The sequence below is a fragment of the Pantherophis guttatus genome, chromosome 6, assembly GCF_059756535.1.
Source record: "Pantherophis guttatus breed Tessera chromosome 6, ASM5975653v1, whole genome shotgun sequence".
Lineage (NCBI taxonomy): Eukaryota > Metazoa > Chordata > Lepidosauria > Squamata > Colubridae > Pantherophis > Pantherophis guttatus.
Window position 1 is genome coordinate 31,833,052 of NC_142068.1, and position 19,503 is coordinate 31,852,554.

Genomic DNA, 19,503 nt, shown 5'->3' on the forward strand with positions numbered 1-19,503 from the left:
TTTAAAACCAGTTTTCGGGTTCTATTTAAAACTGTTAGTTATATAGGATGTCTCATATTTATTCACACTCTTTATAGATAATCCCTGATGTAGCCTGTGGAAATGCCAGCTCCAATAATTCTGGTGGGGGTCGCCTAATATCTTTTGAAGTTCCACAAAATACTTCAATAAAGTAAGGAACTTCTGTTTTGCATTATTACAAAAAAGTTTTAAATAATGTTGGTTGTTTAATCCATCATTTGTGTATAAATGGAAAAGAATGGCAGGAACATAGTGTAAAAACCTTACAGTATCTTATGTCACAATTGATTCACCAATTTCTTTTTTTTCCTAAAAATGGCTTGTCAGTTTTCCAGTTGTCCAAATGTTCAAATTTTTATTGTTTCATTGGAATACACAAAAAGCTTATTTTTGTCACTGTTTCTCATGCATGGAGATAGGATAATGATTGAAAGAGATGCTTTGGTGCATGCAAGGGTCCATATGATCCCCCCCTCCGATCATTAAAGCAGTTTTGCTTTTTCTCCAAGATCACATGACTGCTTTCAGTGTTGACTCTGCAGTCTTAGACTTCAAGTGCATGTACAACTTTTTTGCTTTGCCTTTTTCCACAATCTTGAAGGGAAAAGACAATGGGCAGCACATGCTTTGGTAGGACTGGACTAGCCTTTTAGATATCAATGCTTCTTAATTAGTTGGAAAGTATGATAGTTTAAATCCAACCCAAAGAGAAATATTACAATAGATTAATTATAGAATTTTTCCTCACTTGCAGATATTTATTGTTAGGGATCTTGGAATTTTCAAGCAAAAGTAGTAGGGGTCAAGTTCCATGATACTTTACAGAAGAGGATACATTTATTATTTGTCATCAAAAAGAAATATTTATCTGGAAGGAAGATTTACCCTTTTGTATGCTTATTATCCCAAAGAGGTAACTTTGGAAGAGGCAACTTATGTTAGAAATCATGGTGGGAGTGGGACATAATGTTGAATTCCACATGAAAGTTGGTAACTAACATAAAATGGACATAATATATTTAAGAAGATTAAATTCTTGTTTTGAGCTCCCAACTCTTGCGTGTAGTAGTCTCACATTTGGAATAGTGTGTTTAAAAATATTTGGCTATTTAACTGAAGATGCAGTGAAAGAATAAGGGGAAAATATTCATTAGAAAGAATTATTCTTCATTTACAAAATTTCATTTTACTAAAAAAGCCAATTCTTCCCAATAATTATTTGGGAAGTGACATGAAACCCAAACCCAGTGTCATTAGTAGAAATATGACTTTGACCTTGGCAAAATTAATATTTACAACATAGAGAAACAAAGCCAAGCCATAATTGCTTTTTTAGAAATATAAAAATGCTAAATATTTAATAGTTGTACTTGAGCCAAAATAATGTGATTAATTAGAGCTGCAATTTTAATCTACTGTGACTGATTGACTGGAGTTGCCCTCCAAGGTTACTGCTCTAGAAATGCGGGACTATTAAATTTTAGCTGCTGAGATAGCAGTTAATGGATTGGATGTGTATGCAGACATTTATAAGATTTATAATCTTTTCCCCTTGGGGTTAATGTCTTCAAAGTTACTTATTGATGAGAGATATATCTTTTTCTAAGCTTGACATGACTTCTCACCCTCCCCTCTCAGAATTTATATTTACGCAGCTTCCAGTTGCCTCTTCACTCATGTTTTTTACCCTGGCTTTTCCTTCATCTTTCTCTCAAGTTCCTGAGGCCAATCTCTTCTTGGTCTATTTATACTTTAAAAATATTCAAGATGGCTCTCTGTTTCTCAGCCAAATTTTGATTGTTTCTTCTATCATTCTCATATTCTTTGGCCTTCCCCATCCTAGTGCCTGTGGCAGTCGCCAGAATTCCTAGCCACTATGGGCAATGGCAGCTGTTCCAACATGTATAGAAATTGAGGATACCTACTGTAGAGGAATATTTATATATTTATATATATAAAGCTACTATAACAAGGCAAAGTACTACATTTAAAAAAAAGCAGACAAAGGAGATAACAAGATTTGGCAAAGGCTAAGAGCAAAAAAGTTGAAGAAAGAGACAATAGGGCTAATTCTGGATGTACAAGACCAAGCCTTAAGAACAAAGCAACAATTGAGAAGACAGCAGCAGACAGCAAGTGGTGCTTCTGCAAAGAAGCTGAAGAAACAGTGGCATGACAAAGTAGTAACAATGGTGCACTAAAAATCTGCAAGAAATACCATTTTCCTGCAAGCAAAAACTGGTGGGACCACAAAATAGACAAAGTATTAGAAAATGAAAAAGCTAAAGTGCTCTGGGATTTTAGAATTCAAAAGACAAGCACTTTCCACATAAAACCCCAGACTTAAACATTGTTGATAAGAAAGACCAAAAAAAAAAAAAATCTGGATAGTGGATGTTGCAGTACCTGAAGACAGCAGAATAGAAGAGAAAAAAACTAGAGAAAAATCACAAAATACCAAGACCTGCAAGTAGAAATAGAACAACTGTGGCAAAAGAAAGCAAAGATAACACCAATATTGCCTTGGGTGCAATCCCAAAACAACATGAGCACCATGTGAGCTCCATTGGCATTGAGAAAATCACTACCAGACAATTGCAAAAGATTGATTTGGTACATCTTACATCCTATGATGGTATCTTTGATGCCATCAAACAACATCTGCCTATTTCATGTCCTTGGGAAGGGCACGATAGGCAGGAAAAAATGCCAAATCTAGTTTTAACATCTGTCTGACTGTGTGACCAGCCATGACAATTGGACTAAAAATCAATTGGACCAAAATGTCAGAAATTTGCTGACTATTCACTATGAATTACATCCCTGTAGTGATAGAGTTATAGATTATATCTACCCTTTGAAAATGAAGGCAGAGATTTATTTCAAGTCAAACTGTCAAAGAAGAAAAGCATGTGATGGCTGATTATGTAAAATACATCTAAGAACAAGAATTGATGCAAGTTAAAAATTGGAACTTATTAAGTGTACAGGAAATAAAACATGAATATTGAAATAATGTAATAGAAATATAAACCAAATGCTGGCAAGGAAAAGCATTAATGATAAATTTCTACAAAAAATGAGGGGAAAGTAGATAAAAATAAAACCTGGCAATTCATTACAACTAGAACATTAAAAAACAACAACTGAAGCTTGATTTTGGTGCTCAAGAGCAAGTTGTTTGAACAAATGCAATCAAGACCAGAGTTGAAAAATCAAAAAATTCAAAATACAGATTATTCAAAGAAGCAAAAGAAACAATCATATACTCAGCTCGTACAAGAAGGTCAAACAAACTGTTTATAAACAATGACACAACATAGTCACCATGATGACTCATTGAAACATTTAAAAAAATTATCATGTGCCAATAATGAAAAATTAATGGGAACATAAGTTTGAAAGAGGAGTAAAAATGAGCAGATTAAAATATTGTGGGATATCCTAATGGAAACTGATAAAGGCTTGGGACATAACTCATCAGATTTAACTGTGGTTGACAATAAGAGATTGTGGATAATTGATATGACAACACCAGGAATAGTATAATAGAAGAATTAGTGAGGATCACAAAGAAGATCAAGTTATAGAGACATGTTTTTAATGTCATGAGTGATGTTACATTCTTATAGAAAATGTTTAAAACACTTGTTTTAATTATGATCTGCTTAATACTTTTATTTTTGTCTTTAGAATAAGGCAAGATGCCACTGCTTCCCTTATCCTGTTATGGAAGGTGACCACAGAAAGGTTTAAACAATGCTCACTTATAGATGCCACAAGCATTACTCTTCTCCAAGCAATGGGTGGACTTGTCCTAGCAGAGGAGATGCTGGAATTGGGAAACAACTATTTCATTGGTGAGTTTTGCTAATGTTGATTTTTATATTCATAAAGTATTTTTCTAATGTATTGAACAAATCATATGCATATTTGACATTAAATCAGAGTTGTTATAGTAAGTCATAATAGGAATAGGAATTTCTCTTTTGTATTACAGTAATGCACTATGAGTAGGAGTACTATGAGATATGATTTGTTTTTTTTGTAATGGAATATGTATATATGTAAGGCTTCCTTAAAAGATTACCCAGGAAAATGTAAAATGATGGCAGGTGACATATGACCTTGATTCTGTGGGTATTGCATTGACTTTTAGGAGGCTTCAATGAACAGTTCAAAGAGATGATACAACTAATTAAAAAAACAACACTTTTCATTTTGCTAGATCCAGGAATGTGAGATTTTCACTAGCTCCTTTACTATAAAAATATTATTGCTTTGATGGAAATGACATTAGGATTAAAGTTCAGGAAGCTATATTATGTTTCTTCAGCTCAATCTATTGCTTCATGAGAAAAAGAAATCAGTTTATGTAATCCGGTTGATGTCATGGCACTACTGGACACAAAGAGCAGGGCTCCATGAACTTCAGAGGCCGAAACATTCATCGGAGGGCCCCATAAGGGGCTAAAGTCACCCTGTAGGGGTGACAAAGAGCGGAGGAGTACCCTGCAGGTTGCGGAGAGTGGCAGCTCTCCTGCTTGACTCAGGCTAAATCCCTCTCAGCCGACAATGAAGAAGAGTGGCAGCCATTATGGCTGCCATAAAGCTGGGGCAGCCGAAGAAACAAAGAATGTGCTGAAGTGGTATGTGAATAGTGACTGGAACTGGGTGAGGTGACTTTTTTATTCTAAAACCAACCCTAAAGAAAATAAAGGGACTGGAAAAGGGACTCTTTGAAAAGTTTGTTTAAGCAGTGAACAATTACAGAGAGAAAAATTACAGACCCAAAAGAAAAGAAAAGGATATTAAGAAGAGAGCGCAAAACCTTTAAAAATATAGAAAGATTGGATCACTAGCTTTTATTGGCAATGAGGCATTTTAAAATGCTGGAACTACTTGTTAGAATTTTGATTATTTGTTTGAATAAACACAATGGAACTTCTAGAATTTATGCAACGTTGAAGTTAAATGGAAAGCACCATCTGCTGGTGAATGGAATTCATTATATTCCTTTAACCCTGGGAAAATACTGATAAGACAGAAGAGAAAGTGGAAACTATTGACTACTGGACTATGTGACTACTGGAGCTCAAATGGTGAAAATATGGAAGACATCTAAGTAAAGTGACTTTCAAATATCAGAAGTTAGGATTGAATTTATAGAGGGGATTTAAGAAGACATTTGGAAATTTTCCTGGATTACCTAAAGAGAGCTAAATTGACTATTTGTGGGATATAAAGAACTATATTACTGTATTCCTGGAGGAGCAATAAAAGGACTGACTAAATGGTTTCCAGTTCGACTGAGGGCAAAGATAATTGAGACTTTGTGGCAGTGATAGAACATTGAAAGACTACTGAGCGATATTTGAATTTATCAAAAAAAAGAAGGCAAGATGTTTTAGCAGGGGGAAATAAGCGGGTTGCAAAAAGAATTGGTGGTGATGTTCCAAAGCATTTATGATTCTATGACAAAGAATCACAGGGAGATAATGGATTTAATGAATAATATAAATGGGTAGCTAGAAAGTGCTTCACAAGGGATAATGAATAATGATAAAAAAGCCCAGGAAATAGAGGAGATAATAGAGAGACCAGGGGAAAAGATAGAATGGACAATTCAACAAACAAAACAAGAAGATAAGAAGGAGAACGTAATAAAAATTAGTGAAGCAATTCAGGGAAAATACATGCTAAAAGATCAAAAAATTATTTTGGATAAACAGAAAGATAGTTTTGAAAAGAAAATGGAGAGTTGGGCAGATCCTCTGGAGACTTGGCAGCAAAAGATAGTAGAGATACTTAAGTTAAACAGGAAAGATGTAGATCGAGAAGAAGACCTAAGGGAGGAATTTGGGAGGCAAGTCAAAAAACGAATAAGTATTGAAACATTAAAATGGGCAAGAGATAATGGATAGAGGAAATGTTTTGTAACACAAGATTGGCATTATTAGGAGCTAGAATAGAGGCAGACACAACAAATAGGAGGAATAATATTATGCATATTTTTATATAATATATTAAAAGTAATAGCTAGATATAAAGTTTAGATGTTGAAAGATGATGACTTAATGAGAAGAGTCCTGGTGGAGTAGGCTAAAGCACTGTTATTAACAGTGTTATTAACACCAGCTGCCTGCAATTACTGCAAGTTCAAATCTCACCAGGCTCAAGGTTGACTCAGCCTTCCATCGTTTCTAAGGTAGGTAAAATGAGGACCCAGATTGTAGGGGCAATAAGCTGACTTGTATAAAATATACAAAAGTATGAAGGCTATTGCTTAACTCATTGTAAGCCGCCCTGAGTCTCCGGACAAGGGCGGCTTATAAATCAAATTAAAAAAAAAAGATAGTGCCATTGTTATTAGAATGGGGATTAAAATGTTGAACAATTAAATAATGAAGGCCTATATTTTAACATAAATATGTATAATAACATTACAATTATATAAGTATGACTTAAATAACAAGTAATATTAATATTATCACTACTACTTGTATTCAAAGAAACGATACCCAGATGCCTCACTATTCATGTATTGATATTCATGTATATTTAAAAAATAAAAAAATATTTTAAAAAAAGATGTGAGGAACAGAAAAAGGCATTTGTTTAATTTTGTTTTGTTTATATGCATTAAATAATTGAGGCAGGTAGGTAAATATTGTTCTTATTAGCAGAATTTTTGCTTTTCTTAGCATAGCATCATAATATGTTTGTCTGTTTTTAGAGTTATGTTGGTGCAATAATTGATGTACTGAATTCTTAGTAATTTCAAATATAGTGTTAAAATGGCAGATATTTCAGTATACAGCATCTTCTTCTCTTAATTTAGAGTTAAAATATAAATTGGAAAGTTAGTCCATCTGCTTTAGATCATTTAGATCCACTTTAGATCATTACTAGCCAGAAGTAATAAACTATTGAGGTTGCTATTTATTGTTGTAGCATAATTTTTAGGAACAATTTATAACAATTAGCCTCAGGAAACCAATAAAGAAAAGATCATTCTCATTGGGACCTGCCAGTTTTGGAATAATAGTATTTAATTTATTCTCTTTATTATGAAAGATAATTTGATATTTATTTTACTTCTTATTCAAGATATATTCTCCACCTTAAATATTAATGCAATGCAATTATACATTTTAAAACCTCTTCCATTTCATCATAAGTAAATGATAGAAAGTGTTTTTGCATATATAATTTATAAATATTGATGGATCCAAAAATCCACCATTATTTCAGTGTGATAGAGATATTTCAGTGTGTTAGAGAGTCATTAACAGTACTCATTCTTAAAATACAACTTACACTATTTACTTCTTGTCATGGAGTTCAAAAGTATTTTTTTAGTAAATATTATTAGATAATAATGGTCTTAAGTAATTTTGTTACTAGAAAGGGGCTATCTTGCTAATTACTCCAGGTAGTAATGACCACAAATGCAAGGCCGCCTTTACTTACTTCTTCAAAGTGTTCTACTTCATGATCACTCTTAAAATAAATTTTGCATAAGAATGATGGTGTTTTCATTTCATTTCTGAGTATTCTCCTGTATGGTAATTATACATTCATCAACTCAATTTACTAATAATGAATTTCTCTAAACATTTACTTGCTGGTATAAGAGGTTAAGAGAGAGAGAGCATCAAAATTAATTTAGTCATTTGTAGCTGTTCTAATGCTGTGACCTTGATATCTGATCAAAGTGGATATAGATATGGATGCTAGAACTACTTTAAATTATAAGGGCCTTTGTACATAACTGTATATTTTATAACTCTAATGATGTGCAAATGAATTATATATCTCTGGCCTATATCTAGCTGCTTTGAATCTCAGTTCATTTTTCAAAAGCATCTGACTATAGACTATGTAAAAGTAGAGACTCCTTTGAGTCCAGTTAAGTTCTTGGTAACTCTGTAGATGTATCTGTTATTTCTATACTGGGTGCTTTACTACTTCCTTATCCCAGGATTTTTTCCAATTTTTCACTCTAGCCTGCATTTCTTCTATTCTTGTAGTACCCTATTCCGTAATTTACCAAACCTGAACTTGCGTAGCTTCTGAGCCTATATAAAGTCTGCTTAGTGCTGATTCCTGCTGAGGCACACAGAGGAAGTGAGAAACCAATCTTTGAATCACATAAAGCCAGAGGCCCACCTTTCCCAAACTGTATAATTAATGTGGTTTATCCATAGTTTTCATAGATAGATGAAAATATATAAAGAAGCAGTATTATCTTATCTCATTTTCAACTTCTGATAAGGGATTTATTTTTTCTTTGATATGGGTCATTGGATTAATTGTAAGTGCATTTTAACTACATTTCATCTGTGCTTCTAGTGAAATTAGCACAGGTACACACACACACACAAACACACATATGGATTCCAACTCTGGATTGACCCTCTTGTCCAATTTCTGTCATTTTCTTTCCTAAAGCTGTTGTGAACTACAGAGACAATATAAGCAAAAACAAAAAAACAACAATCTGTACAGTATAATATGGCTGATTTTCATATATCCTCTGTCTATGGCCACTCAGTAGCAGTTTAATGGAATTTAGGTGAGGAGAAGTATTAACTGCAGCCCTAACTCATTCCCCATCTCTGCCATTGTATCTGGCTATCTTAAATTCCATTTTAAGGCATTGTATTCTATTTTTAAGAGTAATATATATGGCCTCTTTCTTCCAGGTTTTGTGAATGATTCTGTTTCCAAATGCATCGTGGCATTACGCTTGACAGTCATAGTAAAAGTCAGCATGTGTTTGCCTGGAGGAATCCAGTCTGATGGCTTTCAGTGTTCTGGGAAAGGCAAATGTATTACAAGAGCATCTGAGGTAAGAAAAAAGAAGGAATGTGGAGGGATATGAATATCCTAGTGTTGACTTGTTCATCTAAAGCTGATTGAGACAAAACAAAGAACTGCAAGGATCAATTGCCAGAGAAGAAGCAGTGCATGGTTTGGGAGAAACCAGCGAAAGGCAGTGTAAAGGGTAGGTAGATGGAAAAAATTGGTAGTTTGTAAGAGACACATTCATGAAGCATGCAACTGCCTGGATTGCATGATGAGCTGAAAGCTGCATATCTCCTCTGTGGATCATTAGAAGAGCTTTGCTCTAGCTTCAAAGCCAGCATTTGATTAATGCTCTGCAGCTTTTTAGAGATATTCTGGCATCCAATTCAGATCCCTGAACACAGTATGGTACCAGAGATTCCAAAAGTTGTATTAAACTATAAATACAAATCAAATCAGATATAGTATTTGTCTTGGCTCTATCCACTATTCTTCAGAGCAGGGCTCTTGGTAAAGCAGCTCTCACCTTAGTAAATTCTGCATCCCAAGTTGTTGCATGGAATTTTTCACAACTGCTTCCCAATATTTTCTCTTCTGGCTTACATTAGCTTGGAAGTGGCTGATTAGCTGTTGCTTTGCAGCCCTCACAATTCTATTTGGATTACATTGCTAATTATTATTTAATAATATCATATTTCTATAAAGCAAAAAAAATTAAGTATATGCCTTATAGGATGTTATCCATACTGATGTAGAAACCGTCTATATCCTTAGAAAATGAAAGCGGTTGCCAGGAGAAATCATAACATTTGATTTGCCAAAAAACAGTTAACAAAAGAAATAATTATGTGTTCAAGACGAATAACAAGTCTTTCTACTTTAGGACATGTACCATGTGATTGAAAACAGTAATTCTCTATTGCTATAGTTTCAGTACTTATTTTTGAGTGTCCTCTTTTCTTGCCTTGCATATTCAAAATTATAATTTTGGGGCTAAAACTCTTCCTGTTTCCTATTTTTATTGGAAGCTTGTTAAAAGAAAAAAAAAGCTCTGTCCTTTCATAGCTTATTCACCAGATGCATAAAAGATGATGAAGAATAAAAACCTTGCTATTTTCATTCTTGGAAGATGTTTTATGTGTGAAGTGCTGCTATCATTGTTTGGCATGTTTCAGCCAAATCTATTGTATGTCTCAGACAGTTTGAGGCATTAAATTGGGAAAAATAGTGTAGTAAAGTCTGAGAATTTTATGTACCATCAGCTTTTCTTAATTGTTTCAGGCAGAATTCCTAGCACAGAAAGAGAATAGTTTTTGAGGTCTTTGCAATGACCTCATCAGTTTTGAAATACTCGGCAATTGCTTAACTTTCAATGTCCACAGGTATAGAAGGGCTCTAAATCTTTGAAATCGGCAGCATTTCAGTAGAAAGTGCAGAAGATGGTGCCAAATTTATTGTATGGCATATATTGTATTTTCATGATGTTTTATCACTTTGAATTTTTCTAATATTCCCATTAAAGTCAGCATCAAGAGAAGAAAATAAAAAATTTTAGACAAGAAACTTGGAATTTTATTTGATCTTTAAGACTCAAGCAGAATAATTGGATACATGTTCTGGAATATTGTACATGTTTATGAATTATTATATATACAATAATTATATATATATTATATATAATATATATACTATATATATTATATATACAATAATTATTATATAATACAATAATCATAGCTGCTATGTTCTTTAGTTTATATCGGCCTTCATATGAGTCCTTCCCAAGAATCTAGGATTTTGCAATGTATCAGCCTAGTATATATATGGATCCAAGCAATGTAATTGACAGATGGAAATTTTGTCAATGCTCAGATTTTCTAAGTGCTACCCAAGTGCTACCTAAGTGTAGACCTTTGTTTTTGAGATGGTACCCAGTGGGTCAATAATCAGTTGGTCTACCATGGCCGGTTTATGTCATAATCTTTCATCTTAAATTTTCTTTTGTAATTTTCTCCCAATTCCTTGCTTTTATTCATATTCCTATATTCTTCTTATATTCTTATGGTTCATTGCATCGTCAGCCAGATGTTCAGACTGGCATTTTATTCATGTGTTGAGTCCTTCCCAAGGCCATGGGATGGGCAAATGAGGGATTGGCAGACCTGGGATAGCTAGTGAAACAAAATTCTATAGCGGTATTGACTTTCTCTTCTGCTAGCTCCCCCTATAATCTGCCTCTACAGACTGAGTTACTTCTGGCAAGTCTTTGATTTTTTTGTCCTGGGTAGACCTTTGATCTTCTTCCAGTTCCCCTTCTGTGAATACTTATTTTGCACTATAAATCAATGTTAATCTGCTAGCCTCTGTTCTGTTATTTCTGATTCTGGATGTTGTTCTTTCCAGAACTGATGCATTCATTTCAAATATCCTCTTCTTGTTGGATTTGATCTGTAATAACAGATCATTATTATTTTTTGTTTACAATCTCTGTATATTTGTCATCGGTAAATCACCCTTCTTTCCAGTAGTTCTGCAGCTGCTGGCCCTGATTGCTCAGCCATCAGTTCTGAGTTTTGTGGCCCTTTTTTTTTTATTGAAAAAGTTTTTCAAATACAAATCCCCCCCTTTTCCCCCCTCCTCCCTAACTCCCCCTCCCCTCCCCCTGTGGCTTCTTCAAAATAAAACCCAAATTCATAACAGATTATATAATACTTTACCATCCCCTTGCTTCATCCCCCATATGCTGACCCTTTCTTTCTAATAATATTATTATATCCCCCTTATACTATACATTTCAAAATAACATTCTGCTATAACATTATATAATAACTCCTAATTTAGCATAATAATATTATTATATCTCCCAGTTTAGCAATTTCTACTCATAATCTACCCTTTTTCTCCCCCCCATACATATATCTCTTAAATCAAATCTTTTATGTATATTAATATAACATTTCAAAGCAACCTTCCACTATAAAACTATATAATAAATCCTAATTTAACATTTATTCAACTCATAGTCTACCCATTTCCTCCACCCCATAGATATATCTCTTAACTCAAATCTTTTACATATATTCATATCTAAACATAATATCCCTTTTCTTAAACTAAACAATCAATAAGCTAACCTGTCTCCACCCACTTTCCTACAGGACTACCATACTTAATTCTTAATATCTTTATTCTTCTGCCCACACCACTAAAAAGTATTCCCTTATGTAAATAAAATCCTCTTAAAATGACTTTAAGCTTGTAATCCATATGATATCTTCTGTAATGTCTTTCAGCTGGATTGTTAACTCCATCACCCATGTTAGGGTAACATCACATCCTAATTCCAACAGTATGTTCGGTATCTTCAATTACCATCTGCCCCCATCAATAGCAAATATCTTCATAAAAAAAAAAAAAAACCACCCGTGTGACTTTATATTTGTATTTTGTGGCCCATTTTTCATTACATGTCCAGACACTCAAGCACCTGCAGTCCTTATTGACTGAATCAGATTGGGTTTCTGTAATTTAGATCTGACTATATTTCTATGGGAGAGACACTCTTTGTCTGATTCCTCTGGTGAGACCTGTCCAATATGGTTGAACTTCTGGCATAATTCTCATCTTCCTTAGAACACACAAGTGCATAACCATGTCAAGGTAGTGCCCACTGGGAGATTAATTCTTATTTTATCTTCTTTTAGTGTGTCTTGTTTTTCTGAAATAAATATCTGTAATTAAAAGTAAGAAGGTATGTGAAGATAGGATGCTGTTTCCCTATATATTTTTCCTAGATAGCAATCTAATTATTGATAGATAATTATTGATCTAAGATAACCTGAGTTCAAAAAGCAATTGATAATTTCTCAGGAGAATGTTATAAAGGAAAGTGACAGTGAATTTCCTTGTGTGCTTTCTTCTGAACTCGTACACTGTTTTGTTTCTAGCAAATACCTGTGCTCTTGAAAATATCCGTGTTCAAGTGTCTCCTAAATGTTGTTCTACCAAACTTACATTTTATCACCTCCTAAAAATAGCTCAGCCAAGTATTGTTAGCAAAATCCATTATAAATATGCACTTGGAAATTCCATGCAACTGTTTTGGATCAACAGTTTGAGCTTGCAAATAAGCATGTGTGTTTACAGATGAGCTAGTCTTTCACTAGGCAAGCTCATCAAAAGCTTCTGCTGAATGTTTACTTTAATGAGATTATCATTTGAGTTTTGTACTTTGGTCTTTTTTTCTGCAAAAGTTTATTTTTTTTCATATTCTTTAAATGGCCAATTGGAATTTAAGCCAAGAAAATTTGATTCAAAGCCAGAATGAACAGTAGTTTAATCAGCTAACTTAATTAGACAAAAGTGTTTTTTGACACTTTTTGTTCACCTACAGTGATACAGGCCCACAATGCCTCAGTAATTTTTCTACTCATACAATAATCAGTTAGCAATATTGAATATCTTATCTAAATTAGCCTTTTCCAGTTATTTTTAGATAATGGTTTAATGGCATGGTCTTTGCTGTTTTCCTTAGGCTGTTCATAAACATTTCTGCTTGTAACACATATGTTTTACTATGCAAAGCACATTATTAAAAAAGATAATTTAGAAGACATTTTGTAATAAATAGGCATAAAAGTTAAAACAAAAGGACAAGGATAATGCTGATGCAGCTCAAGTTTTACTGAATACATAGTTATATATTTGTCATACAAATTAATAATTCAGTAAAAATAGTTGGGCATTCTGTGTTAAGAGTTGAAAATAGTGAAGCAAAAGAAGAGTTCAACTTTACTTTCTTCAATCAAAGTTACATTATCAAGGAAATCACATGTGTATTATACTGCTTGGTTTGTAACCTCTAGAAGAAAATGGTGTCACTTTCCAGAATGTTCCTAAAAAGTTGCAAGAAATATATTTAATCTTGAACATTAACTATGGATAGTTATAAATATCTCTTAATATACTACTCATTAGATTGATTCCCACTGTTTAGAAAATCATTTTGTTTGCATGTTTGCAACACTGATGTAGCAGATGTGCATCTAATATAACATGAAATTATTGAGAAATAAGGATTAGCATAATTAAACATTTTGGCTAATGTACTCAGGCAAGATGCCTGAACATTCAGCTTTCATTATGGCTATTTTTAACAGAAAGATATCAGTTTTTATTTTTTATTTTATTTATTTATTTATTTATTTCGTCAAGCATGTATTTTATGACAAATACAAGTGTAAACATAATTATAAATACACGAAAAGGGTACGAATAAAAGAAAACATTAGGACAGGGATGGTGTGCTTATTCACGCCCCTACAGACCTCTTAGGAATGGGGTAAGGTCTACATTAGACAGTCTAAGGTTAAAGTTTTGGGGAAGAAACCACAGAGTCAGGTAGTGGATTCCAGGCATTTACAACTCTATTACTGAAGTCGTATTTTCTGCAGTCTAGTTTGGATCGGTTTACCATGAGTTTGTATCTATTGTGTGCTCTTGTATTGTTTTGGTTGAAGCTGAAGTATTTATTGGCTGGTAGGACATTATAGCAGATGATCTTTTTTTAAAATAATTTTTAATTTTTTTTTAAGAAAAACAAACATTTAATACATCAATCCTCCCTTCCCTGTGACATCTTGGTGTTATTTTCTAGGCTTCTTCTCCATCTTCCATAAGTTTCTTCTATCTTCATCTTCATCTAAACCATTGTAACATTTCATTGCTAAATCAATATTGTAATCATCATTTATGGTATCAGTCTTTTATATCTCTTTTCCAACCAACTATAAAAATATTTCCATGTTTTAAAATATTTTGATTCTTCCTTATCTTTAATCATCAGAGTTAATCTATTCATTTCTGCACAATCTAAAATTTTTTTTATTACTTCTTCTTCCAAAGGTATTTTCTCTAATTTCCAATTTTGAGCATACATAATTCTTGCAGCTGTTATTACTATATTACATATAGTACATCAAATATACATTTTCCTTACTAATTTTTTCTGGAAAGATACCCAGTAGGAACAACTTTGGTTTAAATTCAATATGTTGCTGTATCATTTCTTCCAGCCAGATTCCACCACATATGGTAATAAGATCCTGGTGTTTGATGACATTTCCAACAGGTAGCCGATTTATCTTTAAACATTTTTGCTAACTTCTACCACATATGGTCCACCACATATGGTAATAAGATCCTGGTGTTTGATGACATTTCCAACAGGTAGCTGATTTATCTTTAAACATTTTTGCTAACTTCTCCGGTAGCATATGCCATCTATAAAATATTTTATATTGATTTTCCTTATATGCTGTGGACATTGTTAATTTATAGGTCCTTTCTCATAGTTATTGCCATTTTTCAAACTCAATTGGATAACTAAAATTTCTACCCCAGTCTATCATCGTTTCTTTTACTTGCTCCTCCTCCAATTAATATACAGCAAAAAGTTATAAATTTTTTTTATTAAGTTTTCCTCTGTTCCCATGAGCATCTTATCCAGTTCTGTCTTTTTCATATAAAAATCATATAATTTAGCATCTTTTTCATACCTTGATCTTATTTGCATATACATGTACCAATCTATCTCAATTCCCTGTTGTTCCAATTCTTGTTTCTCTTTCAATTCCCCCTTATCAGTTAATAACTCATTATATCTAATAATATTTCCAAAACTAAAGACATTTGGGTGTCTTAAAGCTTCCGTTATTGATAACCATGTTGGTATTTTCACATAAAATTTATCTCTAGCCTTCTCCCATACCAGTAACAATGCATTTCTTATATAATGTCTATGAAAGTATGTATGTATCTTACTTCTACCATGCCATAAATAGGCATGCCATCCCAGTTGTAATGATCTTATGTTCTATGCTTAGGTCAGACCAAAGACGACGAAGTTCTAAGTTGTCTAAGCCCAAAATTTCGAGTCTGGTGGCATAAGGTATTTTGTTGCGAGCAGAGGACTGTAGGGCTCTTCTTGTGAAATATCTCTGGACTCGTTCGATTGTATTAATGTCCAATATGCAGTGCGGGTTCCAGACAGATGAGCTATATTCAAGAATTGATCTGGTAAAAGTTTTGTATGCTCTAGTTTGCAGTTCAATATTACCGGAGAAGAAACTATGCAAGATTAGGTTAACAACTCTTAATGCTTTTTTAGCAATGCTGTTACAGTGAGCTCTGGCACTTAGATCATTTGAGATGAGTACTCCAAGGTCTTTGACAGAGTGAGGGTCGTCTGTTAGGTCGTATCCATCCAGCTTGTATTTTGTGTTCTGATTTTTTTTGCCAATGTGTAAGACAGAGCATTTGTTGGTTGAGATTTGGAATTGCCAATTGTTTGACAATTCTGACACATGTCAAGGTCTTTTTGTAGAGTAGCAGCATTGTCAGTGGTGTTGAATAGTTTTACATCACCCGCAAAGAGAACACAGTTGCTTATAATATGATTGCAAAGGTCATTTATATAAAGAATAAAGAGTATGGGTCCTAAAACGCTTCCTTGGGGGACACTGCTGTTAACAGGTGCAGGTTAGATAAGGCATTCCCTATTTTGACTACTTGTTGCCTGTTTGATAGGAACGCAGCTATCCATGTTAAGGCAACGTTCTCCATTAGGAAGTTACATACATTCTCTGCACACCTAGAGGACCCTAGAATAAATAACAATATCTTAAGGGCTTGAACTTGACAAAGCTTTTAATCTGACAGTTCCTTTTCAGGGTCTTGAATTGCTGAATTTCTTTAGTTTCAGTTTTACAGGAAGCATTAGAGGACAGAAAAATGGAAAGGAGAATGTTTCAAACGACTGGTAGGAGTAATGTAGAGCAATGTTGGGCTTGTTAAAGAAGGCCTACAGAACATCTTGATTTGAGAATAGAAGAAATTAATCAGGAATATTAAGTGATATAGATGAAATTCAAAAATTGAAGCTGAAATATAAAGGTAGAATGTTAATATGTGTTAACATTTATTTGTCATCCAGACAATTGGGATAACAATTGAGATAACTTGGGACAATTGAGATAACTTGGGAGTTTTTAGCTGATTACATCGTTAGCTTAGTTACATCAGCCCACAAGTATACATTTAATTATTTGTGAGAATTTTAAGGCTAGAATCAGCCCATGCTTGAAACTATTGAACTTAAAGGATAAAAACTTTTTTTAAAAAATGGATGTCATTTCCTTTTGGGCCATTTGTCTCAAGATAAGATCCAAAATAAGTGCACAGTAGAAATACTTAAATTAATGTACAAATTACAAATGTCAGTTTACATGGATCACAATGGGATCAAACTGTGGGTTCTTATACATCAATCTCCCACCGACCTGTGCGCTCCCACAGAGAGGGCCTCCTCAGGGTGCCATCGGCCAAGCAATGTAGACTGGTGGCCCCCAGGGGGAGGGCCTTTTCTGTGGGGGCACCTGCCCTCTGGAATCAACTGCCCCCAGAGATACGAAGTATTCAAGACCTCGTTGCCTTCTGCCGTGCCCTGAAGACCTTTCTTTTTCAGCAAGCCGGGCTGGCTTAACATGTTTTTTAAATGTTTTTAATAGGTTTGTTATTGTTCTTTTAATTATGGGACCAAACGCATATATATCTTTTTAACTGTATTTTAATGTTTGTATTTATGTTTTTTACTTTGGCTGTGCAGCGCCCTGAGTCCTTCGGGAGAAGGGCGGTATATAAATTTGATAATAAATAAATAAATAAATAAAAATCAACCACAGAGATAGAACTGTTGTTGAGATATATTCACCTATATTCACTCATTAGTGTAGTGTTTAATATCCCATTAGTGTAGTAATATTATAGATAGACTAGAGAGTGATAAATTATCGCTTGTCTTGGACTTATGTGTATATGTGGAAATAATGTAGAATGAGAGAGTCATAATATAGAAAGCATAACAAAGAATCAGAAACAATTAAAGTGGACATTCCCTTGGCAGAAGCTGAAAGATCAATGCTGTACAGTCCAACAGTGCTATAGCAGATGGTTACACTTATTCAAAAACCAAAAATTGTAAATATCATTTACGAGGATGTGGCTGGTAATCTTAAACCTGTGGTGTATAAACCATGGCAAGGGAAAATGACTGAAACCAGAATCTCGTGGTTTAACCACAAATGTAGATGTGAAGAAAAAAGGATCTGGCTAGACTATTAAGACAAATAAACAAAGATAAATCATTTGACAGGGTACAAATGAACTCTGAAAATATCAAGCACTAAAAAGTAGGAACAAATAAGGTTACTATAAAAGCCAGTGGTGAGAATTAAGACTGTCATCTTTACAAAATAATGCTATAAAATTTTATAAACTAATTTTCCAAGACCAGAGAAAAATAAAGGTAGTAATAGAAACACATATTTCACCTGAGATTTGATAGCTTATTTTAAAAAGAAATAGAAGAATAGTTAATGGGTACAATTTATTAAAATTATCATTAAAATGTGCTACAAGTAAGTACTACAGATATTAAGAGAATAATTTCACAACAGACAGTTGGCAAAGGCCCAGGAAAGTTAGTGTTATCACCAAAAATGTTTAAGGCACTCCCTGATTGATCGGCTCCTAAGCATGCTTCCTTCTTTATTTATATCAATGTTACTGGGAAAATCTCTCTACGTTGGAAAAACAGTGCAGTAATTCCAAGATCAAAAAGGGAGATTTCACAAACCCTGCTAACTTTCACTCCAAAAGTCTCATTGAAATAGGGTGTAAGCTATATACAACATATATTTTAAATAGATTGAATTGGCAGATACAAGGCAAATTAGAACAGAAGAACAGGCAGGCTTCAGAAAGTCCATATATTACTATATACAGATGGCATGGTACACATATTGACAACATAAATTGGAATGAAAAGAATCCTGGCAGAATTTCAAAGTTATTTTAGGAAATAATACCTAACAGATAAATTATTCTAAAGCCAAGGTAGTCATATTTACTAAAAAATCAAAGAGACGTAATGGAGAGTAGATGATAAGGAGATGTAACAACTGAGGTCATTGAAGTATTTGGGTATCCAGTTTATTGAAACATTATCTTGGAAAATGTAACATGAACAAGAACAATGGCCATGAGATCAATGAGAGTACAGAACACAGAATAACAGAGTTGGAAGGGACTTGGAGGTCTTATAGTCCAATTCCTTGCTTAATCAGGAGACCCTATACCATTTTAGACAAATGTTTGTCAGTCCCTTTTTTAAAGCCTCCAAGGTTTTCAGTAAACTAGAAGAATTAGAAGTGTTTGAAATGTGTTTGAATATTAGTAGCTCGGGTTGGTAGTTAGGCTGTTGGTTTAAACTCCAAGCTTGGCAATTTTGTGCAATTTTGGCAATTTTGTGCAAACGTTTCATCACCATTCAAGGAGAAATCGACATTGTCAGTTCAAAATGCACTGACGATGTCTCCTTGAATGGTGATGAAACGTTTGCAACCAAATTGCCAAGCTCGGTGCTCAAACCAACAGCCTAATTAGAAGTGTCCCTGAATAAATTAATGAGATCAATCTTAGCATTCCCTCATGTATACAGCAGCAAGATTGAGATTAGAGATGGGCTTCCAGCAATAATGATAAAATAATAATCTTATAGGAGAGTACATAACGTGCACAACACTTATTTGGCAAAACAATGCCTCCATGAAC

General features: G+C 33.7%; 1 protein-coding gene across 1 annotated transcript in view; it reads left to right on the forward strand.

The window, feature by feature from the left end:
• DNER (delta/notch like EGF repeat containing) overlaps positions 1-19,503 on the forward strand; it is a 111,119-nt gene that overhangs the window by 59,945 nt on the left and 31,671 nt on the right. Inside the window, exons 3-5 of the mRNA XM_034439339.3 lie at positions 78-172; positions 3,715-3,881; positions 8,730-8,875. Coding sequence (XP_034295230.1) covers positions 78-172; positions 3,715-3,881; positions 8,730-8,875 — 408 coding nt within the window. The remainder of the gene's footprint in view (positions 1-77; positions 173-3,714; positions 3,882-8,729; positions 8,876-19,503) is intronic.